The 23,280-nt window shown below is 54.1% G+C and overlaps 12 protein-coding genes and 1 non-coding gene across 13 annotated transcripts; 8 read left to right on the forward strand and 5 right to left on the reverse strand.

The window, feature by feature from the left end:
• Positions 1–279: 279 nt before the first annotated feature.
• On the forward strand, positions 280–1,277 carry P153DRAFT_371141 (uncharacterized protein). Its single transcript, XM_033669191.1, has one exon. The coding sequence runs from the start codon at positions 753–755 to the stop codon at positions 1,218–1,220; it is 468 nt and encodes a 155-aa protein (XP_033518677.1). The 5' UTR covers positions 280–752; the 3' UTR covers positions 1,221–1,277.
• Positions 1,278–1,322: 45 nt separating this feature from the next.
• Positions 1,323–1,852, reverse strand: P153DRAFT_371142 (uncharacterized protein). Its single transcript, XM_033669192.1, has one exon. It carries the CDS (start codon positions 1,835–1,837, stop codon positions 1,373–1,375), a length of 465 nt encoding a protein of 154 aa, XP_033518678.1. The 5' UTR covers positions 1,838–1,852; the 3' UTR covers positions 1,323–1,372.
• A 723-nt stretch (positions 1,853–2,575) lies between these two features.
• Positions 2,576–6,015, forward strand: P153DRAFT_390837 (uncharacterized protein; the record flags this gene model as incomplete). Its single annotated transcript, XM_033670982.1, has 6 exons — positions 2,576–2,650; positions 2,713–2,895; positions 3,365–3,680; positions 3,813–4,886; positions 5,140–5,808; positions 5,861–6,015. 6 exons carry the CDS (start codon positions 2,576–2,578, stop codon positions 6,013–6,015), a joined length of 2,472 nt encoding a protein of 823 aa, XP_033518679.1.
• Positions 6,016–7,211: 1,196 nt separating this feature from the next.
• Positions 7,212–8,071, reverse strand: P153DRAFT_371144 (uncharacterized protein). The gene has a single exon (XM_033669193.1). It carries the CDS (start codon positions 7,689–7,691, stop codon positions 7,434–7,436), a length of 258 nt encoding a protein of 85 aa, XP_033518680.1. The 5' UTR covers positions 7,692–8,071; the 3' UTR covers positions 7,212–7,433.
• P153DRAFT_371145 (uncharacterized protein) lies at positions 7,922–9,741 on the reverse strand. Its single transcript, XM_033669194.1, has one exon. The coding sequence runs from the start codon at positions 9,488–9,490 to the stop codon at positions 8,261–8,263; it is 1,230 nt and encodes a 409-aa protein (XP_033518681.1). The 5' UTR covers positions 9,491–9,741; the 3' UTR covers positions 7,922–8,260.
• Positions 9,712–12,336, forward strand: P153DRAFT_435458 (methylcrotonoyl-CoA carboxylase subunit alpha mitochondrial precursor; the record flags this gene model as incomplete). The annotated part of the gene is made up of 5 exons (XM_033673149.1): positions 9,712–10,126; positions 10,177–10,375; positions 10,432–10,529; positions 10,579–12,208; positions 12,268–12,336. Exons 1-5 carry the CDS (start codon positions 9,990–9,992, stop codon positions 12,334–12,336), a joined length of 2,133 nt encoding a protein of 710 aa, XP_033518682.1. The 5' UTR covers positions 9,712–9,989.
• A 49-nt stretch (positions 12,337–12,385) lies between these two features.
• Positions 12,386–13,588, reverse strand: P153DRAFT_351225 (Sedlin). The gene has a single exon (XM_033666325.1). It carries the CDS (start codon positions 13,432–13,434, stop codon positions 12,883–12,885), a length of 552 nt encoding a protein of 183 aa, XP_033518683.1. The 5' UTR covers positions 13,435–13,588; the 3' UTR covers positions 12,386–12,882.
• Positions 13,589–13,786: 198 nt separating this feature from the next.
• P153DRAFT_371146 (uncharacterized protein) lies at positions 13,787–14,624 on the forward strand (the record flags this gene model as incomplete). Its single annotated transcript, XM_033669195.1, has 2 exons — positions 13,787–14,117; positions 14,193–14,624. Coding segments are annotated over 2 exons (384 nt in total), but the record flags the coding sequence as incomplete, so codon positions are not given.
• Positions 14,187–14,660, forward strand: P153DRAFT_138686 (uncharacterized protein). The gene has a single exon (XM_033662092.1). It carries the CDS (start codon positions 14,294–14,296, stop codon positions 14,576–14,578), a length of 285 nt encoding a protein of 94 aa, XP_033518685.1. The 5' UTR covers positions 14,187–14,293; the 3' UTR covers positions 14,579–14,660.
• Positions 14,661–18,505: 3,845 nt separating this feature from the next.
• On the reverse strand, positions 18,506–19,068 carry P153DRAFT_138795 (uncharacterized protein). The gene has a single exon (XM_033662093.1). The coding sequence runs from the start codon at positions 18,853–18,855 to the stop codon at positions 18,565–18,567; it is 291 nt and encodes a 96-aa protein (XP_033518686.1). The 5' UTR covers positions 18,856–19,068; the 3' UTR covers positions 18,506–18,564.
• Positions 18,593–18,663, forward strand: P153DRAFT_t118. The gene has a single exon. It is a non-coding gene; the product is annotated as a tRNA-Gly (tRNA).
• Positions 19,069–19,650: 582 nt separating the features above from the next.
• P153DRAFT_371149 (uncharacterized protein) lies at positions 19,651–20,560 on the forward strand. Its single transcript, XM_033669196.1, has one exon. It carries the CDS (start codon positions 19,691–19,693, stop codon positions 20,132–20,134), a length of 444 nt encoding a protein of 147 aa, XP_033518687.1. The 5' UTR covers positions 19,651–19,690; the 3' UTR covers positions 20,135–20,560.
• A 473-nt stretch (positions 20,561–21,033) lies between these two features.
• P153DRAFT_351231 (FAD dependent oxidoreductase-like protein) lies at positions 21,034–22,701 on the forward strand. The gene is made up of 2 exons (XM_033666326.1): positions 21,034–21,405; positions 21,507–22,701. The coding sequence occupies exons 1-2, from the start codon at positions 21,157–21,159 to the stop codon at positions 22,677–22,679; spliced, it is 1,422 nt and encodes a 473-aa protein (XP_033518688.1). The 5' UTR covers positions 21,034–21,156; the 3' UTR covers positions 22,680–22,701.
• Positions 22,702–23,280: the final 579 nt, after the last annotated feature.

The raw sequence follows: 23,280 nt of genomic DNA on the forward strand, positions 1-23,280 counted from the left end.
CTGTGCAGGGATTAAGCGCTAGTGGTAAAGTTTCGGGACGTGTCGGGATCCGTGTGGTAGCGCATTACGCACGCCTTCGCAATATTCCCTGTTTAGTTGGAAACTGAACCCCCGCTTCCCGTCGAAAAGCAACGGTCGCAACGTTGAGCATGGGTTGCGGTACGTATAAGCTGCAGATGCTGTTGATAGTGGATACCCCATTGCAAGCGAAATTCCGCAAAGGATTGAAGACTTGAATTGTGAGACAGCCGATCTGGTGTCGCATTGGAAAGAATATGTTACACAATAGCCCACGAATGTTTTGACCCGCCCCTTTGAACAGTCAGCAGTGGGAGCTCGACCAATCACGCCTGTGACCGGTGGTAATATGCACGTCGCCGTCCGATCTGCGCTTGACCGATAAATGGCTGCAAGAAGCCGTGACTGTCTTCGTAGATGCGCGGCAAATGGTAATTCAATGTAATGCAACATCTGCAGCTTGCCCACGCTGTCAAGATCTACCGTATCTTGTGTGACTTTGAGTCAAAACTTGAACGATAGTATTAGTGCGTCCTGAGAAGCTCTGCAGCGTCTGCGATAGCTGTAAGAAAAGGCTCAGATTGCACGACTGGCTAATATTGGAACTCGTAACGTGTGTCGTTGTGTGCAATGCGCGCGTGCAAAGGCGCATAAATGCATTCAACAACCGAGGCGAGGTTCAGCTGTCCGAATAGACATCTCTCTCGTTGGTACCTGGGACTATCTTCCTTGTCATGAGTGCGTTCAGGGTTTCTCCACACCCCACTGCGAACGCCTGGCTCGGAATCTTGGTCCAGGTCCAGGTCCAGGTCCCATGTCACGATCGCAGACAGGGTGCGTCATGCCACAACATGGAAATCGCGACTTGTGTACAAGCCGTCAGTCAATGCTGGGCATGGTACTTGTCGCATACAGAGATAGTGTGTTGTTTCGCGATGAGGTCCAGAGCGCTTAGGAGCAGGTTTGAGACGTCCAAGGACGGGACAACACTCGGTTCGCAGATGAAGGCGGAGGACAGAGCAATCGCACCGAAACCGAAACGACGAAACAAGCGTTCTGATGGCTTGTGGGGCTGCTGCAAGGTAGAATTGGCAATGCTATCGCTTTGTCCGGATACTGCCGTTTTTCGCGCGTCGCAACGCGTCCACCATGTGCATGATGCCAATCTTACTTTGAATAGCAACACATGTGACTTGCCGTAGAAATGGGCATTTGTCGGGCCCAAAAAGCAAATGACTAAGCCGGGCTGGGACCAAATCCCTCAATACCTACTGTGTAGGAAGGTAAGATGTCGGTGACATGGCCCCGCCATGAGGGCCGATCAGCTGGTTCCTCAGACCAGACGTGCCCGACTTCATCCCGTCTCCCGAGAGCCAATTCCGTGCCTGCACCTCGTGGCTGGTTTGGGACTAGGCTGTATAGAGACTCGCACGGCCATGCCCGGCCAGTCATACGGGGCGACGTTGGGAGCAACGAAGAGCTGCTGGCGAGCCGTTTTGGGCGTCTTCTCACCGGCGACGTCAGCCAATAGGGCGGCCGACGGTGGAGCGCTTGCTGGTGGTGCAGCTGGAAAACGGTCGACTAGCGGCTGTGTACATAACAGCTGCTGGGAAGACTCGAGCAGAATACGGCAGACACGGCAAGATAGAGTGTAGCAGAACGTGGACACGTACAGTGACGCGTCAAAGGTGGGTGGGCGGTGCGCAGACTGGCTGGCAGCATTGAGCACGATGCAGGGGCGAGATTGGGGCAGGAACAGGAAGCGAAGAGGGCTGCTATAACAGAGGCTGTTAAGGCTCGAGAGCGCCCTACCAGCCATGATGCAGGCCGTCGAGGACTCCAAGAGGCGCTGTCGTCGTGACTGTTGCAAACGAGTGTTTACCCGAGGAGCAGGGGAGCGGCGATGACGGCAGGCTAGCATCGCGCAGGAAGACGGCTGTGGTGGAAGTGAACGATGATGGTGGGCGACGCCGCTAGCAAAACGCTCCTTCCCACTTGACTTTGCTGCTGCCTTTTTTTTTCTGCGCAACCCCACTTGACTGCCGGCGAGCTGGCTCCACCGCGTCCCAATCTCCAACAGGTGCCGCGAGCGTCAACCGCGCGAGCGAGTCGACGCGAACGTGAACGGCCGTGTGGTGTCAAACGGCAGCTTCAAGGTGAACCAGCTCTGCTGCACGCATTACATTGCACCGCACGCTCGCTCCGCCAGCGATCCCTGATCCCAGCGCGCCCGCCGCGACGGACCCCCGCCCAAAACAGCCCCTAGGCCCGGCGTGCGGTGGTGCAGTGGTGCAGCGAGGTGGCTGGCCTCGGAAGGCGTTAGCTGTTTTACGTTTATTTCACGGGCTGCTCCATCTCGGCGCACCCACCGCCCTGCCCTTGCTGCCCTCTATTTCTTGCCTGGCTCGCGCTGTCGCCCTCTAGCGCTGTCGTCGTTCTGCGCGTGAAATTGCGCAGGCCGCGCTACTGCACATCCAACCCAACTCACGTCCTCGCGCGCCCGGACCCTCTCGCCCGGCATCCTTCGACCATCACCCAACGCGCTGCCATAATAACAATGTCGCAGTCGCATGTCCCAGATAGGGCCCGCAAGTATAAGGAAGAGCCGGCGCCTGTAGCGTCGCAGAAGATGGTGAGTTGACTCTACTTCCCTGCTCCCTATTCGCAACCCTCCACTCGCTTCGCCGCACCCAGCCCTCGGCCCTTCTGCACCCTCGACCGTTGGAGTTTCGAGCGTCGCGCCCAAGCCCGCGCCCCGTCACTGTCACCGCCGCTGTTGGCTTCACCCTCGTTTCTTTTTGCATGCAGCGTCCGCCTCTGCAAGCCCCGTCCACTCATCCTCGGCCACCCCAGCACACCCGCCCTACCCTCTACATGGTATGCCCTCCTGCCAAGCAGCCCTGCGACCACATCCTGCCCCCCTGTCGCACCTCCTGTCGCTTTCCTTGTCTCTCTGCCTGCTGTCCGCCGCCTCTTGTCACCCAGATTTCGGCAGCGGCATCCCTGCGAGCCTCATAGCGTCCGCTCCCACCGCCTGTCCGCGCTGTGTTGGCACCGTGCCGAAGAGTCGCGCTGCTTTCCTAGTCTGCCCTGCCCGTCCTATAAACTAAACCCTACGGTCCTGTATCTTTCCAGACCCTGCCCCTCGCCTACCAGCTGTTGCAGAACGTTCCGCCTATACCCAGGCGAATCATCCTCCACCGCTGCCGCACCCCCAGCCATCCTACATCTTTGTCTTTATTCCCTGTCGCGATCTTTTGTTTGTCTTTGCATCACCCATCGAGTCTTGCTTTTTTGGCACACTTTTATTGTCGCTTGCAACGTTACTGACTGGGTCGCGTCTTAGCATCACCCCCACTCAGCCCAGGGTTTGCCGCCACCAACCCACCATCCGGTGCACCACCCTAGGCCTGGCGTAGTCCATCATCACCACCAGCCACACCCCGACTCTCCTCACCAGTCAGCACCTTCACAAAGCCCAGCACAGGGCCACTATCCATCGCCGCATCCATCCAACCACCAAGGGCCTCCACCACACCAGTCGCCCTACGTTCAGCAACTCCAAGGACCACCACCACCGCAACAGCAAGAAGTGCCTTATTATTCGGCGCACCCCAGTCCGTACAGCACTAACAGTGCCCCAAGTAATTACTCTTCTTCAGGTATGTGTTTTTGTTTGCTGCACGTTGCAAAGTCACGTCTGTGAAACCGCGCAAGCGCTTCCCAGGCTGTGCTTCGTTCCCTACGTGTCAGCATTGGTCCCAACAGAGCGACTCAAGCTAACTCGGATGCAGAAGCACCAGAACTCATGGCGGCCGCAACTATGAACCGGACGGGGTTTCCACCAATTTCATACCACACCCCCCAGTCCAACTCGCCTGCGTCTGTTCAGTCCCCGCAACATGACCAGCATGGAAGGCCTATCTATGGACAGCCACCAAGCCAGATGCCGCAATCAATGTATTACACACCATATGCATCGTCAGCTGTGCCTCAACCATCGCCATACCCGCAGCATCCTTCGTCGACACCTCAGCAGCCGATGGCGACAAACCCTCTTTTGATGTCACACCAACAGAGCCAACAGATGCAACACCCACACCAGCATCATCCCCAAACACCCGGGATGGCTGGAAGCCCAAAGCCTCGCATGTCACAGACGCCTCTTCAAAGGCCACCATCTGGGCTTGGTCCCCCTCAACAACCGCCTCAAGGTCCCCCGGTTGGTACACCAAACATGCACGCGGGTCCTCCTGGCGGTCCCAACGTCAACCCAAATGCTGCACCTGGTCCAATTCCTGCCACAACCCCACTTGTCGTACGGCAGGATCAGAATGGCGTCCAGTGGATTGCTTTCGAATACTCGCGCGACCGGGTGAAGATGGAGTACACCATTCGCTGTGATGTCGAATCGATCAACGTCGAAGAGCTTCCCCAAGACTTCAAGACAGAGAACTGTGTATACCCACGCGCGTGCTGTGCCAAGGACCAATACAAAGGCAACCGACTACACTACGAAACTGAATGCAATACCGTCGGTTGGGCATTAGCTCAGCTGAACCCTTGCCTGAGGGGAAAGCGAGGTCTCATTCAGCGAGCAGTCGACAGTTGGCGAAACAGCAACCAAGACCCACGACTGAGGAGTCGTCGCGTAAGGAGAATGGCCAAGATGACCACCAGGAAAGCGCAGGCGAACACACACGGTACCCACATGGCTGGCCCAGGTGGACCAGGCACACCTGGGGTTCCCAACTCAGCCGGAATGGCAGGCCCACCCCGACAACCGAACATGGGCATGGGAGGTCCCCAGATGCATCATCACCATGACCATTCCGGCGGACCCCAAGGAGGATCAGATGATGTTAGCGGTATGTTCCACCAGATGTGATTGATGCGTTAAGTGCAATTGTTGGATGTTGAATGATACCTTTGTCGTTTTTTGTTTTGCATGTACATTACACACTCCTTGATGTAACACCCCTCGATACCACTGCTTATGCTTGTACACTACCTACTCATACCCAAGGCTGTTACATTGTTTATTGTACATGTTAGATTTTTCGCGCAGATGGATGGCAATGGTGGCATTGGAACGTGCAAGCTAATTTTCTTTGTTCACAGCCAATGACTACTCTGAAGCGCATACACATCACCACCAGGCGCCAAACGGATCGCCCAGCGACACACGGCAAACACATAACTTCTACCCCACCTTCCCCACCAGCGACTCAGCTGCGGGATCAAGCGGTATGCCACCGATTCACGACGGCCTCAGTCACCCCCCACCTCCGCCGCATGCGGCTGGTGTTCCCGTATCGAAGCAGCAAGAGCAAGACGAAGAGGAGCGAAAACTAGCTATGTTTGGCGACCTACCGGAGTCGAAGCGTCGTAAGTTCATCCTAGTAGACGACGCGCAACGCGGAACAAGAGTGCGTGTACGCGTCACACTCGACACCGTGAAGATGGAGGAAATGCCAGACTCGTACCGCAAGTCAAACTCGGTGTTCCCACGCAGTTACTTCGCCATGCAGATGACATCTCCGCCTGCCAGCCCCCGTGGTAGCAAGGTCTTCAGCGACGAACCCGATGTGGAGAACGACCCAAGTTTCCCTGTGGCGGGCACCACCAGTGTGCCAGTGCCTACTCTCGATGGCGAGACCCGTGTCCCGAAGCCGCGTCTGACACGAGCGAAGCGGTCGAAGGAGATCACACTCAACGATCTCGGGTACCGCATGAGTTGGAGCCAGAGTCGTGTCTTTGCTGGCAGAACATTATTCCTGCAAAAGTCTCGTAAGTTTTTGCGCCAACTCGACGATGACAACCAAACTAACCTTGTCTACAGTTGATGCCTATCGCAATAAGATGCGAAGCAGCATGATGGGCCAAGGCCAGGACGTCACCCAAGTAGCGCCACACTTCGAGACGCGCGTTGGAAAGCGACGCTGGAACGAGAGAATCGAGAGAAACAAGAAGACGAGGCGCGACGGGTCTCCTTAAGAAGGCTCACCTGAGTCGATGCCCCGGTAAACTGCATCCCGTTAACGGTTGTGGTACCCGCTGTTTCCGGCACGTGCAGGGAACCCCTACGAACGACCGGGTCTTGTTACCGTTTTCGCACTCGGCGGCGAATCCTTCGACATGGGCCCCGGTCGTTCACTCATACCCACAGCTTTGTTTCATGTTAATGTCTTGGGTTTCAAGCCGTTATCTTGTTGCTGTTCGTCTCATCTGTCAGCATCCTGTAAGCAAGGCATTCACAACTATTGCCTTGTTCTATGCTATATCCCGCTTGGTATGGGTATTCATTACCATCCCGGCACTTCCCACGAGGCATTTCAAACTGGAGCATTTATAGCAAAAAAGTGCGAGCGAGCGAATCTTGTTTTTTTTTTCGGCATTGGGATAGCGAAGCGGTTTACAGATGGTGTTTTTCGGAATGCGTTTTAGATCATGATTGTGTTTTTCGGGTTTGATTTCTAGCTGAGCTTCGAGCTGTTTTGTTTTCGGTTTTTTATGGTTACAGCATGGCATGGCATGGCATAGCATATATGGTACCCACACATATACAACAAAACGTTGTGCTTGTTGCTTTTTGTAGCAAAGGCACAAAATTCACACATACAAACAATTAGACTTCTTTCCCACTTATTCGCTTCGCTGAGCATAAACGTATCGTTCGACCCCACGGCTCCCTCGACAAATATCTGCCGTGTAGACAGACAAACACTCCTCATTTATTACCTCATCTCATTCCTACCCACGCACGCCCGACAATCTCCCACCCAATCACCGCTTCGACCGCGGCTCGGCGCGAACGACCGCCAGACGAGGGCATCCTGTCTCCAGGTGTTCGCACGTTAGTGACAGACTGGGGGGTGCTTGCTTGTCGTGTCAGGTACGCGAGTTTTTTAGGAAGGTGGGCGTGGAAAGGGGGGTAGGTTGGGTTGGGTTGTGTATACGGGAGTGTGGTGAAATAAAAGTTTGTAGTGCATGGGAAAAAGCATCAGTGGGATCGGTGGAGTTGGTAGATGGGGATGTGAAACACGGTGTTGGATGTAGGAAATGGAAATGGGGATCTAGAGCGTTTTTTCATGTTGAGTCAGTGCAAGATAGAAAGAGAGAAAGGGAGTGGATACGTCGACTCGTTAAACAAGGTACCTATCTTCAAACTCCTCCTTCGATTCAAATTCATTCCGTTGATCACTATTTACTTACTCGTTCACCTACCTACCGGCAAATACCCAAAACCAAATCAACCCATAGCGCCCCTCACAAACGCTAACCCCACCACAAGTCTAGACCCAAAATCAAAAACACATGCCTACCCTGCGACTCAAACGGCTGTCAGAAATCCGTCTCCGTTGCCGTCTACTGGCATGTCTATCTACCGAGTCACATCACATCGCCAAGCCACGTCACATACCTATCTCACAAATAATCAGCCAGTAAAACACCGCGGACGCGCATACACGCGTTAAACCAGATAGCGCCTTATCACCCAAGCTACCGCACCGCATCGCACCGCACCGCACGGCGCTGCATGCACAGCGCGGCGTTTTCATCACACGTTGGACTTGTGCGAGCGGGGGGTTTTGTGCCTGGGGTGTGATTGGGCACGTGGGCATGCGCTGGCTGGCTCGCGGGGATAATGCGTGCTTGAACGCGTGGAGCATGTGCGGCGCGGTGAGGCGAGGCGAGGCGAGGCGAGACAGGGTAGGGAGGGGGGCTGCGAACGGCTGTAGATGATGCGGTCGAATCACAGGTTTGGCAGGGGATAGGGGTGTTCAGGGTTCGCGGCACTTGGGTTTTTGGTTTGGGGCGTGGGGATGGATTGGACTGGGCTGGACTGGAACGGATGGTGAGTTCATTGTGAGGGGGAGATAGTGAGGCTTGGTGTTGGAGTGGGTTGGGGACGCTGCGGTGTTGGATGGATGGCTATCTATCTACTAGGAGTATTACTGACGTCGAGGGTGTTCAACTCAAACTAATCCAGCGTGTTGTTGGGTATGCACGATTGTTTGTTCTGTGCGCCAAAAAGGGGTATATGATGAATGCAAGGGGAAGAAAGGAAAGAAAAAAAGAGAAGAGCAATGTCATCGACTCTGCGTGCGACGCAGTGGTAGCATGCTCAACGCGGCTGACAAAAGGGTGATAGAAGTAAACGTCAAGACAGGCGTCTGCACGATGCAACCATACGAACCAAAGTGTGTAACCTGCACCTGACCGAGTCCACATAAGACCTTCAACCCCGTTTTGCGCGTGTGCTCCTCGTTGGCTTTGCCGGCAAGGTCCTCGCCTGACTAGACGCAGTGGGCGCGTCGAACGACCTCGTAGCTCGTTTCTTCGTCGCCTTCGTAGAGCTCTCTGCGTCGAGGCTGTCGTCTGCCTTCCGCTTAAGAGTGGACGACTGTCGTGTATTCGGGATGCCAGTTTTCGCTTCGGTGCTCTTCGTTTTGGGTTGGGCAGGCTTGGGGACGTCGGTGGGAGCGCAGATGCTGCGATTTGCTTCTGATAAGGGTGGAGTTGGTGGTCGCGTGTTGTCGTGAACGGCGTCTGGTATAGGTGTTGCTGCAAGAGCTTCTGGCTGTGCGTTCCGCTGTTGGGCTACCCAGGAGAGTAGATTGGCTTCGGCGTCTGCATCTTCTTTGTCGTCGTCTTCCTCGCCCTGGTCTAGCATTGCATCTGCCATGTCGCCAGCAATGTCGTCCCCGTCGTCCTTGCCGGCAGCCATCCGCATGGCGAATTGTAGAAGCTGCTGGGGGTCCATGCCACTGAGCGGGCCTCCAGCTACTGCTAGGCGGCTTTGCAGCGCTGCCATCAGTGCTTCTTGGTCGATATCCATTGCTTCTTCATCTTCTTCATCTTCTTCCAGCCCTTCTTCCTCCAGTCCTCCTTCGTCTTCAAGGTCTGAGGTCGGCGACATGGGCTCAGGAGCAAACGCAACCTTTCTCTCGGCCTTTGTGGATGACTGCGTGGTTGGTGTCGGCGGATGTGGGGAACCCCGTGTCCAGCGTGGTGTGTCTGGCAGCTTCTTCCTCCAGTCCTTGAGCAGCGCATACGACTGCGCGTTATCGTCCAGCAGTTTTGGCTCGAGTCTTGAACCAGTCTGTGAGCGCCAGACGACAGGTGAGTACCCTGGCACTAACTCTGCTGGACCGCCCGCCTGCTGTGTTGGCCGCTGCTTCTTCTTGCTGCGACTGTTCCGTACCACGCGCTTCCTCTTCTGCCCAGTCTGCGCGTCCTTCACGTCGTATGCCTCGAACTTGGCATCATCGAAGCCGTCGGACGCATATTCGATGTCGTTGTAGTAGTCGAAGCGGTCCCAGTCGGGCTGGTTGTCGTCGTCTCCGTACGTTGTGGGCGGAGGTGAGGCCACAGCATGCTCGGCCAAGTCGTCGGCGACTATTTCCTCTTCCTCAATGTAGAACCACTCATCGCCGTAGTCTGAGTAGTCATCGCCGTAGTCGCTCATGATGGGTGTGTAGTGTGGGGAAGCACATGCGATGTTGCAGGCGTAATAGCAGGTCTGGCGTGTGCAGAGTGGTTGGCGGTTAATGCGATGTGCAACTAGATAGGAGGGAGTTGGCTGCCGTCATGGGCCGGCGCGAGATGGAGTCAACCCTGACAAAAGCGTGACCACGCGTAGTGGTGTTTGGGATGCGCTCAGCCACTAGTCATCGTCACGGTGAACATGCCCAGCACCTCGCTGCACTGTGCCAACTACGACGTGGACTCGAATGCTTGAATCCAGATTCCTTTCCCAATCGGGTAGCTACCGCACGAGGTCCGCAACACTACCACGGCTTACCACGGCTCAGTGCCGTCTTCTCCAACCACGACTAGCCACCTTCTACTTCGGCCGAGGGTAGATCCACTGACGATACCCCGGATTCCACACAAAGTAAATGTGCATTTATGGTCCATAGCCGCTGAATGAATCCCTCTTGCTCGCCACACATCTCCCAGTGACCATGCGTGCTTTCCAAAGGTCATCCCGTCTTTCGCGCCAGCTCATTGCTGCTAATGCCTCCCGCCATAACTCGACCGTTGCGCCGGCTGGAAAGGCACTGACCTCTGTGCTGATCGCTAATCGTGGAGAAATCGCCCTGTGAGCTTTTCAGTGCGTTTGAATAGACCAAAGCTAACCCACCCTTCAAGACGTGTTGGACGGACAGCTTCCGAGTATGGCGTTCGAACAACAACCCTCTTCACCGACCCAGATGCGCGATCACAGCACGCCTTGAGCTCGCCGTACGCCGTGAATCTCGGCGACCCTTCTGCATATCTCGACGGAGACCGTATTATTCAGATCGCAAAAGAGCAGGGCTGCCAGGGCATACATCCCGGTTACGGCTTTGTACAGCTTCCATATGCGCCTAGACGTCAGTGGATAGGGACTGACTTGCGATCTAGTTGAGCGAGAACCCAGGGTTTGCAAAGAAATGTGAAGATGCTGGCATCAAGTTCATTGGCCCGCCATGGCAGGCGATCGAGTCCATGGGAAGCAAGAGGTAGGAAACCAACTATAACTAATGACACTGGCTGACCACCAGCTTACAGCGAGTCGAAGAATATCATGGCCAAGGCCGGCGTACCATGTGTGCCAGGTTACCACGGCACGAGACAAGAACCCGAATATCTCAAGGAGAAAGCCGCAGAGATTGGTTACCCTGTCCTGCTCAAGGCCGTCAAGGGTGGAGGTGGTAAGGGAATGCGAATCGTCAACACAGAACAAGAGTTCTTCCAGCAACTCGACTCCGCCAAGTCTGAGGCTCGCAATTCATTCGGCGACGAGGTTATGCTCGTCGAGAAGTACATTACCACCCCACGACACATCGAGGTCCAAGTCTTTGCGGACCAGCACGGAAACTGTGTGGCGCTCGGCGAGCGTGACTGCAGTATCCAGCGACGACACCAAAAGGTTCTGGAAGAGTCGCCGGCACCACACTTGAAGGAGGAGATCCGCCAAGACCTCTGGGAGAAGGCTCGACAAGCGGCTCTTGCGGTAGGGTATGAGGGAGCTGGTACAGTTGAGTTCATCTTCGACAACGACTCGGGAGAGTTCTTCTTCATGGAGATGAACACGCGCTTGCAGGTCGAGCACCCTGTCACTGAGATGGTGACTGGCGAGGATCTAGTCAGGTGGCAGCTCATCGTAGCAGAGGGCGGCAAACTCCCTCTGACACAAGAGGAAATTCACCAGAGAATCAAAGAGCGCGGCGCCGCCATCGAGGCACGAATCTACGCCGAGAACCCTGACATGAACTTCATCCCCGACTCCGGCCTCCTTCTCCACCTGAAAACACCCACGCCTACCGATACTGTGCGAATCGACTCCGGCTTCATCGCCGGCGACGAAGTATCCTCACACTACGACCCCATGATCTCGAAGCTCATCGTCCAAGGGCCCACCCGCGAAGCCGCCATCCAAAAACTCCGCGCAGCCCTCGAGGACTACGAAGTCGCCGGCCCCATCACAAACATCGAGTTCATCAAGCGCATGTGCGTCAGCGCCGACTTCGTCGCCGGCAACGTCGAAACAGGCTACATCCAAAAGCACCAGGCCGAGCTCTTCACGCCCGCGCCCACCGCCCCAGAAGTCTACGCCCAAGCCGCCCTCGGCCTCGCCCTGCAGGAAATCTCCTCCGCCAACGCCAACCCGTTCGCCGGGCCCCCCGTCACAACCGCAGGTTTCGGCGCGGGCTTCCAGCAGCGCGAGTACAACCTCGTCGAGACGCCGGCGAACGGCAAGGGCGAGGCGAAAACAACACCGGTTCGCATCTGGCAGACTGCGCCGCAGAAATTCGACATCACCGTCGACGGACAGACGTTCAGCAACGTTACTAGCTCGTTCGCCCCGTCCAGCAACACGCTCACATCCTTCTACCCGCATACCCGCCTCGCGACAACATTCATCCGCGACGCCGACAAACTGACCCTCTTCCAGCGCGGGAAGCAGCACAGACTGCACCTCGCGCTGCCGAAGTGGGCGGAGAAAGCGCTGGGCATCAAGGACGTGACGAATAGCGTGCTGGCGCCCATGCCGTGTAAAGTGCTGCGTGTGGAGGTCGAGGAGGGGCAGAGCGTTAAGAAGGATCAACCGCTTGTTATTATCGAGAGCATGAAGATGGAGACTGTTATTCGGAGTCCGGTGGATGGCGTCGTTAAGAGGATTGTGCATGGCAAGGGGGTGAGTTTATGTTTATGTCTTGCTGAGGTGCTTGGGATGGGTGCTAATGTGTGGTGTAGGATTTGTGTAAGGCTGGGACGGAACTTGTTGAGTTTGAGAGTGAGGGAGTGGGGGAGGATAAGGCGTAGGGTTGGGGTAGATGCGGGGTGGGAAAGGGAGGTCGGGGGTTATTTCATGGTGGCGACGATTTTACGATATGGTATCTGCATTTATATACTACGTTCTTCATTCATCCTCTGCCCCAGCTGCTACGATACCACGTATCGAGTTCTTTGCCCTCATATTCGCTAGCCATGTCCCCCTCCGTACATGCGTGACCCCAAATCCATGCTCTTGAACATTGTGACAGTTGGGTTGTGCAGATCTTCCATCTGATCGGTCTGGACGCCTCGCCGAACGTGGAAGATGAATTCTGCTCATGAAGCGGCGTCGCATACTAGGCTCCTCGTGTTCGACGAGATGTACACCGTAGACTCATTCTTCGTGCTAGTCTTGTCGTGATGTTTGTTCTGAGGTCTCGCTCGGATCCTCATGTATTCCATGGCCGTGCGAAGCTTACACGTCTTGTAGTGATGCGATGTAGAGCAGACTGAACCGCAACGTGTCCACCACCTCCCTACCCCCATCCACACGAACGACGCAATGACTCAATAATCCACCAAGCCCACCCATCTTCAAAGATACTTCTTCGCCGCCGCCGCAACCCTCGCCCTAAACACGGGACTCTTAACCACCTCCCCATTCCCGACCGCAAAAAACGGATTCATAATCGTCTTACACCAGCTCTCATAGCAATCAACAAAGAAATTCTTAACCGCCTCCTCCGTCGCCGGACTCGTCGGATTATACACCCCCCCACTCCCACTGACCCTCCCACCGGCCAAACTACCCCGCTGCCCGCCTCCCCCCGTCAGCCCCAGACTCTCGTCCCGCGGCCGCGTCAGCAGCAGGAACCGCGTGTTGCCCCCCGTGATCCAGCACGAGATGTAGCAGTACCCGTACTTGTCGATGTGCTTGAGGTACATGGGTGCGCTGCCTGAGGATGTCGACGGGCCCCATTGCACTTCCTCGAGGATGTCGAGTGCGGAATGTAGGATGAAGGGGAGCAGGGGGCGCTCCGCGGGCGTGAAGCGACTTAGGCCGTCGCCGCCGGAGCGGGAGGTGCCGAAGTCGTGGGTGAAGAGGGGGACGTCGAGGGGGGAGAGGATGGAGAATGTGTAGGACATTGTTGCGCGGCGGTGGAGGATGACTGTGGTGGGGGTTGCGATTGTGATTGCGTCGCCGTGTGCGTGTTTTTATGCGGGGGTTGGTCGAGCAGCCGGAGCTGGGTCGTGGATGGGGATAGAACGGTCCTCGGGTTCGCGCGCTGGGGTTGCGGAGTGTACCTGACCTGACCCGACCCTTGAAGTCGAGCTCCCCCACAACCACCACGCTAGCCACGCCAAGAAAGTCCGCGGGAGTCTTTTCAGACCATCCGCACTGCACCGCCGGTACATCGCGCATCAAGCCCCCAACACCACAACCATGTTCGGCGCCTTCCGTCTCACAAACCCGCTGTCAGGCGGTCTATTATGGTAGCCATCTCCCACCCCCTCATCAACCGCCTCCGAATTGCTCCGCACCCCACGACCTCTCCTTCCATTGCAGTATCGCAGCAGTACTAACGCAAGCACCCCCAGGAAGATCCCATGGCGCCTCTCCAGCAACCAGAAATTCCGCCAGCGCAACCGTCTGCGCAATGTCGACAGTGTGGTCGCGACGCTGGATAATGCGCTTGCGCGCCAGGGCCAGAGCATGAAGAAGGTCGAGCGCTGGAAGGTCGAGATGCCGACTGAGCAGGAGATGTTGCCCAAGGATAAATACTCGGTGTTTGATCGCAAGGTCAAGCGGTATCGGAAGGGGATACATAGTGAGTTTGCCTGTTTTTGCGGTGGGGGGAGGGGAATGGTGGTGCGGATTGGGATTGAGGGCTAACGGGTTGCAGAGGTGCCGAAGTGGACGAGGGTCAGTCAGAGACTCAATCCCCCGGGTTTTTAGGAGGAGGGCGGAGAGCGGAGAGCGGAGAGCGAAGGGAGAGTCGGTGGGATGTGTACACTATCTTTGCTTATACGCTGTGCATCGGATATGGCGCTTTTGTGGAAACAATATGACATCAATCTTGAAAGTCCAGATTCAGAGGCGTATCTTTCTTTCTCAGCCTGTTGGGCTCGATATATCAGTGACAGACCAGTTGTGTCTTTTAGCCATTTGGTTGTTGCGCTGCATGCACTTTTGTTCTTTTCCCAGTTCACATACTTTCAAAGCCAATCAAGATATGCCTTTTTCAAGTCTTCTACACCAATTTCTCGAGTTTTGCGTATTGATGCCTAGTCTTTCCATGTTTCAAACGTGTCTTCTTTGAACCTCGCATGTCAGCTTCTTTCTTCGTATGCTTCAGGCGCATCTTCTCCCACCAGTTGCTGGGTTTTCGAAACTGGTTTATGCGACCTCATTTTTACTTCATATTTGTGATGGCCTGCCAGTGTTGGTTAGTTCAATGTAGACATCAAAGCACGAATTGTTTGGAACATTTTCTTGCCCACTTTAAATATCTCCAAAGTAATAGTCAACGCTGTCTGACCCCATGTAATTTCACTGTCTCAATGTGCAGATGTTGTCTACAGAACGTTTGCGTGAGTCCTAAAATCATTGACTATTTAATGAATCTTTCTGTTTTACCCACCTGATACTACATTTGCACCTGCGTATCTATATCTGGCTTGCTATAGCAAACCATCTTAGGCTCTCTCTCACTTGCGCGGCGTTATAGGCTCACTCACCGCAAATCCACCTTTACCTGTCACCATGTCGGCCTCACTCTCACCTTCACCTCGACTACTGCGTCGATATTACTTAATCACACTCATCTCTCACTCTCCTCGATCGCAACTCTCCCACTAACTTACCTTTTTCTTCCCAATATCAATATCAGCACCCAACATGACACAGCCACCAGCAGGCTTCTCAGCAGCGATCCTGCAGCAATGGACAGCGCTGAGAGGGAAGCACCAGGCAGAATCTACACGCTTCTTGCGCAGCGTTGAGATTACAAAGACGAAGCTGCTTGCCCAACACGCGGCTGAGGAGCAGGAATTTTGGAGTAGACAGCAAAAGGATTCGCAGCAGTTGGATGCTGTGACTCAAAACGCCGCCTCGAAAGGCTCGCAGCTAGCTGAAACGCCAACATCACGGCCAGCTAAGATACCCACGACTGGACAAGTCACTCCCAAGTCTAGACAGTCGCCACCAAAGACTTCTAAAATCAAATCCGCTCCGGTGAGGTCGACGCCTGCAAATTCTCTCGCTCGATTAGCAAAGAAGGAGCCCGAGTACATCAACTTGGTTTCTGACGATGAGGACGAGCCAACTCCTTTGAACAAGACATCTGCCGTCAAGAAGTCTGTACAGCCGGTGAACAGCTCCATTGATCTAGACGGCCAGTTGGAAACGAACGTGTTGTTTGCCGTTCCATCTGCTAATCTGGAGTTATCCGGCAACGCCTCGAAGATACACTGGGTAGGTCCTCACTTTCATCATCGATTTTGGTCAACTCAACAACTGACCAATTGCTCCAGACGACAGCTCAACCACCAAGCGTGAAGAATGTGGGCGATGGTGGTATAAGTCAAGCTCAAAATCCACTCCCGCCTTTGTCCACCCCAACTCCAACACTGAGCAGCAAGTCCGACTTCTCTGGCCTGCCATTAGAAACTACAGCCCCTCTAATCCAGCAACTTACCACGCCTTGTATCTCACCAACCAAAACAACCCTACCTCTAGATCTTCGCCCCGAGATCCCAAATCACATACTACGTCAACAGCAGCTCGATCGTTCTGCCATTCTGAAAGAGCCTGCAAGTATACCGCGTGATCAAAATCGTCTCTTCCTTGAGCAGCAGAAGCACAATGGTGGGCTAGTGGGGAACATACTGCGTAACGAGAGAAGCCAGAGTCTTGCGCCAGGATTGGGCAGTGTGTTTGAGCATGGAGGAGGAGATGTTCAAATGCAAGATGCACAAGGTATGCCAGAGGTCGCTTTATTATTTTTGAGGCTTTGACTTACGGTGATATAGTTCTTACCGCTGTATCTAGCACTCAAGAAGTGGAGCTAGGGATCCAGAGAACTCAACTTCCCAGCCCTTCACCGTCCGCATCTGAGCCCCGAACTCCTAGAGCTGCATTTGCATTCAAGAAACCGTCACTACCACTCCCCACCGGCTCTTTTGAATCACGTCACACTCGAGCACAAACAACAGACTCCCAAGTCTCTGGCTTCATACTTGGTCTCTCGCGAAGCTCACTTGCTGATCTGAATAACCGGCGCAGTGAGCGCGAAGTTTCGACCGCATCTACCTATACCGAGAACAAGAAGAGGAAAAGCAAGGAGATTGATCTCAGTGATGATGGGGAAGATGAGTCTGATTATGCGCCATCGGATCTAGATTCGCCATGTGCTAGAAAGCACGATTCCACGCCAGTGGTCAAGAAGCTCAGAGCAACATCCTCAACTGGAGTGAAGCCAAGAGGTCCTCCTACACCTTCAGTATCGCGTACTCCATCAATCAACGGTAAGAATGGATTTGGTTTCAAGCCCATCGCTCAGAAGGCCACGCCAGAAACTCCTCCAGGTACGCCCGGTAGGAAGTCCACACCATGCACACCCAACGCTCCCACAAAGAAGTCCCAGCACATTCCAACCGCCCTGAGATCTCCATCGAGTCGCGCCGCTCCAAGTCGTCGTCTTTCCACTACACGAACCGACACCTACCATTCTCCCCGAAGAGCGAAGCTCCAAGCCAAAACGCGTATCCAAGCCCAAAGCGAGGAATTTGCAGAAACACTGACAACCCACTGGATCGAAGAAGCAGCAGCCAAGGAAGCGCGACTCAGCTCAACACGAACAGATCGAGACCTGGGTATGCGACTGCGCAGCATGAGCTTGACTCCCGCACCTCCTCTCATCCCCCCTGCTATGAATACGTCTCCACCAACCACCGCTACCAACAAGCTAGCCACAAACGCCGACAGAGCCAGAGATGAAGATTCAAACACAGATGCAAATACAGTCTACGGCAATCGCGAATGGACGCACGATCGCTTCAACGGCGACCGCCACCTCTGGCAACGCGAGCAGCCTACGGATACAGTTTTGGATTCGAATTCGAATCTGAAGGTAGGTCGCTCGTCGGAACAGGCAGTTGAAAACAGTGAAAGTGAAGAGCTGAATATTGGTAAGTCACTAGACATTCCCCAAGATTACTTTCCACACACACAAGACCAAGCTTGAGACACATTTCAAACCGCCTGCTCTGCTCTGCTCGACTATGCTCTAAGCTAACTGTCGCAGCATATCACTACAACGGCACATTAAGACAAGGGCGATACAACAGTAGGCAACCTTCACGAACTGGCGTGTAGCGAGCGGAGTTTTGTGTCAGTGTTTCTATTGGGCATTAGACACTATGCTGGAGTTAATGGTTTGCTGCATGCGTTTTGGAAGTACTTTGGCGTGGATACAAACTATTTCAGGTTGAAACTCGTGTTGGGTAACTAGGTACCATGAGATTTGTGTTCACTGTCGCTTTGGTGTCGTGTGGTGAATACATTTGTGCATCAGAACGAGGTTGAGCTCCGGTAGCACCTGATTGGCCAAGCGTTAGTCATCCCATTTAGTCAGCGCACATTCCGTCTCTCCATCCCTTGCAAATCCAGTAGCTTCCCTAAAACCAATTCGCAATGCACACCCACACTTTCACTCAGTGCATCAATTCACAACTCTTTTTCACTTCACTACACAATCGTCAAACGCCATTCCACGGTACCGCCCACCCCGTACCGCACATCGCTGTACGACCTACCTAGCGCCGTTTCCATGCCGCCCCCACTTTTCCATCCCATGTCCCGCCCGCTACTGCACGATGCAAGCCGTGGGCTACTCGGACACCTCCGCCAATGGCAGCTTCTGAAACGGGAAGCGGTTCTCTGTTCGTCGCTCCGGCTAATGAGGCCTAGGGCGACTGCACCGGCGATCGGCGCCCTGAGGAACCATCGGATGTCGGGTTACTATCGTTTACAACTGAGTATATCGAGTGGCGCATTGAATTGGTGCGAGACACTGTGGATTCCAGGACTTGGGAGGAGAACGGCGATAACGGACACCGTCATTTGCACTATCGTCGGTTTCGAACCTTTCTGGTGAAGTCCCAACAATGCATATGATTGCTGACACGACCAACTAACGCAAACCATCGGCTGGTCTTCCTGAGACGTTGTGCAGCCATTATATACGCAAAAAACGGCCACTTTTCCATCAAAAATCACCTACAAACAGTAGGATGTTCAACAGCATCCTTGGTCCAACGGTAGGATAATTGCCTTCCAAGCAATTGGTTCGGGTTCGACTCCCGGAGGATGCATCTTTCCTTTTTGCATTGCAACGGCTCGTTCAGCGTTGCGAGATGACTTTTTTGCGTCCTCCGGAGTCTTCTTTGCATCAGGGACATGCAAATCTCCAGACACGAGTGGAGGTGCGCGGGAGACGCTTTACCAACGACATGTTTGCTGGTTTCCTCATTTTTTGCTTTGTGGGCACCTATGTAACACTGCATGCGGGGTTGGAAGATTGAACCTCAAGCCCAGACAGCTACGAAAGCCAAATCACACGCGGAGTGAGTGGCTTCAGGTGTGCTGACCGAGTCCAATCAGCAAGCAATGCGTGTGGTTGCTGGACTGGCGCAGAGCCTCCAATCCCTCGGCTCCCCGATTCCTTACAATTTCTTACCGAATTTTGGAGGACAGGCATAAATCCTGAAGGACTCGCATTGCGAAATAGCTCACCAATCAATTCGCCTTCGAATTCCCGTTTGAGCTCAGCTGTGGTAAAAGTCCTGTCTATGACATTCCTCCATCTGCCCACAACATTCAAGCAGTCACAATGTCACACACCAAGGCCTTGGTACCAAGACAGCTACTCGCTTCTTTTGTCCTGATTGGTTTCCGCTAGCCCTACATCGCAGGCAGTGCCCGTTGAGGAATGGCTGCTCGGGTAGATGCGTTGTTGTCTGCGTTCATGGCCCGCCATTTGCAACCGAGTCGGTGTGGTTCTGGTCGGAGGACTGCATGGGACTTACGTGCTGGCAGTCTGATTGGTAGATGGTGCGTTCCAACGCCAATGGACACCGGTATTTGTTTCGGAAGGGATTTGCGCTGATCAATTCTTGGATGCGTGATGTGCATGGTAAGGGTTGAGAGGACAGCCAGAGGCATTGGAATGGTGGGATGGTGGGATGGTGTGGTATATAAAGCAAGCTGACTGCATGACTTGAAAGCATAAATTCATCTCTTCAAAGCACAACCGCCTTTTGTTTTCAACGAGCTCCAACATCTCAATAGTGGAATTCTATTCACGTTCAACTCGCATCCACTGCTCTTACACAAATCAACATGGCGATCCAATCGACCTTCCAGCCCACACCTCCTGTCCGCACATCAACAGTCGACTCCCAAAATACACAAGGATCCGGCCAGATGTCACCTCCAACATCCCCCGCATTACCCTCCCGCACAGCAACCGCCTCGCCAACAGAAGACTCCTTCTTCGGCGCAATCACAGCACGCATGCGACGCGACCGCTCACGCAGCGCTTCACGTAGACGCGACAAGTCGCCCATGGTCATGCCGCCCGTGCAAGTCCCTTCCACCACAACACAACCCCGACAAGCGACAAAGGCTGCGCAACCATCGAGACCGAGCTTGCAGAGCGAAGGCCGGAGGAGCACAAGTGGCAGTGATCCGTGGCGGGGACGGCATTCGAATGACTGGCTGTTCAACGGGTTCTCGGTGACGGATACGGCGAGAGATATCTTTCGGGTTGGAAGGAAGTCGTAGGTGAGGAGGTGGGCTCGAATACTGCTGAATGGTAGCACACTGTTGAACGGGTGTTGAGTAGCCTCTTGACGACTTTTATGAGATATATGAGCAATGATAATGATATGGATTGATGTGTGTATGCTCCTGCGTGAGATAATTGTTTTTCATGAGCCTCAAACTTTGTAGGCTGGTGTACTCTCCTCGGGATGACTCTACCTGTCTCTTCTAAAGGTCTTCACATCACCTTGAAGGAGAATTGGAGCAGAGAATACCTTTTGAAATTTGAAGGTGTGAGATGCGTTGCTTGGATTACACCCCTCATATAGACACATACTTGATACGCGATGAGAACAGCGTTCCCTGACGCCGTAACGACGACTACACACTTGCGATGCAGAAGTTTAGTCGTGATCAAGAGAAGTAGATCCACAACCCGTCTCGCACTACTCTAAGCTAGTCAGCCCTACGAATCGCGTCGCGTTCTAGAGTCTCCTACCGCCCACATGAGCACCCTCATGTCTTCCCATGCCTGTGTTTCTGCAGCAGTATCCTTGGCTTTCGTAACATGAGGTATATGGCTATTTGCGCGATGTCTTGTCGAGTGTCGATGCTTGCGAGGCCCGCGATCGGCATGGCAGAGCTGAGGAAGTCAAGCGAATGTGGTGGAGAGGAAGGCAATCCACTATTCCTCACCAACATCGCACCGTAGAATTCCCAGCTCTTCCATGCGGAGAAACTCATCCCGAATTATCATCGTATCCAGTCGCATCGTAGCATCCAGTCCGTCTGGCCTGACACTGCTGTGGAGTGGGTGATAACCGGTAATACTCGGACTACGATAAGGAACGACTCAAACTCCGAATGAGTCTCGGAGTAGATGATTAATCCACTGCCTTGAGGACTACAAATTGTAAGAGATATGAATTACTCCACTACAACACTACGAGAGAATATGAGACAGAGGCAGAATTGACTTATCTCCAGCTGTCTTCCCCACCACCCCACTTCGATACATCACATCCGTCAGCAATCGCGGCACCATGAGACACGAACGCGCTACACTCCCGACACCCAAGTCGAGCAACTCTTTCTGGCACAGTGAGCCGAACGAGTTCCTGCTTGGCCATCGCACCACCGAGGACCTCCCCGCAGAAGCTGATATCGTTATCGTGGGGAGCGGTATCACGGGCACCTCTGCTGCAAGATATCTGGCAGAGGACGAGAGGGCAAATGGCAAGAGCGTTGTGTTGCTAGAAGCTAGGGAGGCGTGCTGGGGTGCTACTGGCCGGGTGAGTCGAAGAAAAGGATAGATGTCGTCGTCAGAATGGACATATCACGACCAACGCCCGCTCGCGTTCGACTTCAATAACCATGCTGACTATTCCAACAGAATGGTGGACACTGCCAACCCCTCCTCTTCGACAGAGGCTCAGAAGTCGCCGCATTCGAGATGAAGAACGTAGACGCAGTGCGTTCGTACATTCAGAAGAACAACGTCCCATGTGAATGGCGCGAGGTATCCGGCTGCCGCACATTCTGGACCGAAGAAGTCATGAAAGAGGCAGAGAATGAGATTGCCCACCTCGAGAGCATAGCACCAGATCTTGCAAAGCATGTAAAGATCATCAAAGACAAGGAGGAGTTGAAGAAGCACCGGGTCTCCCCCGATTGTGTTGGAGCGACGCTTACAGCAGGAGCTGCAAGTTTATGGCCATACAAGCTCGTGACCTTCATTTTGGAAAAGCTCGTCAAAGACGGACGTCTCAATCTTCAGACCAACACTCCCGTCACCGAAATCACGTCGTCGGACGGCAAGCACACGCTGCACACGGACCGCGGTACCATCAGCGCGAAAACCGTCGTCCTAGCGACAAACGGCTACACTTCCGCCATCCTCCCTCACTTCGCCGACCTCATTGTACCCGTCCGCGGCGAGATGTCCGCTCTCCTTCCACCCAAAAACTCTACGCTCATCCCCGATTCCTACGGCATGGTCGCCGCCCTCGGCCAGCCATCCAACAACGACGACTACCTCATCCAACGCCCCTTCGACGGCGTGCCAAACCCCAAAGGCCATCTCATGTTCGGCGGCGGCCGTGGAGCAGGGCTCCCGAGCATCGGCGTCTCAGACGACACCATCGTCGACGAAGGAGCAGCAGCGTACCTTCGCAGCGCGCTGCTCAAGGTCCTCGAACTAGATGGCGAGACGCAGGGTCTGAAGGAGCTCGAAGCCACCGCGCAATGGACGGGAATCATGGGCTACTCCAGGGACGACCATCCGTGGGTGGGCAAGGTGCCTGATAAACAGGGCTTGTGGCTCTGCGGTGGGTACACAGGGCACGGTATGCCGAACACCACGCTGTGCGGGAAGGCAGTAGTACACATGTTGCTCGCCGAGGAGGCTGGTGAGGATCTGAGCACAACCCAAGCACGTATGGTGGATAATGCGGACCTACCGCAGAGTTATTTTCTCACAAAGGAGAGGATTGAAAGGACGAGAGAGAGGTTCTTGACGGTGCAGCAGCAGGATGAGCAGGGTGTGCATATGAATGGGGTTGTTTAGGTAGTGGGGCAGTGTATCTTCCAAGGAGATTGTTTCTACAGCCAGGAGGATTTACTCTAGTTCCTGGGCTGGGATGTCCAAATCAATTGTTGACCCTCGGAATTTGCGTAACATCCATATACAGTTCTTCGCTCGAAGCCGCTACAGCTTTGTTATTGACTAGCCCCATATACCAGCATACAAGCAAAAAGGCATTTGTAGTTAGCTGTGATCTAACATCTTCTTCGTAGTTTTCTATAAATTCTCAAAAACAAGGATGTACCTGGGAACAGATGCCTGTCACCCCGCTGGTTTACGTCACGCGTCGCGGGGTAGTGGGGCACGAGAGGAATATCAAGAGGGGTCGTACCTCTCCAGTGAGAATCGCGTCAAGACAGGTGTCACAAAGGTGAAGGAACAAGCGCAGAAAGATAAGGCAGTGTCACGATCAAGGCAGTGAAGAGCAAGCATGATTGAAGAAGATTTATTGGTATCTCGTGTCCATAATCATATCCATCGTAAGAGGCGAGAGACACAGTGCTACTCAGCCAGATGTCTATTATCCATCCCCCATCATCGTATCGCCGTCAATAAGCCGGAGTGATGTTGAACCGTTGTCGAA

This window comes from Dothidotthia symphoricarpi, assembly GCF_010015815.1.
Source record: "Dothidotthia symphoricarpi CBS 119687 unplaced genomic scaffold P153scaffold_24, whole genome shotgun sequence".
Classification (NCBI taxonomy): domain Eukaryota; kingdom Fungi; phylum Ascomycota; class Dothideomycetes; order Pleosporales; family Dothidotthiaceae; genus Dothidotthia; species Dothidotthia symphoricarpi.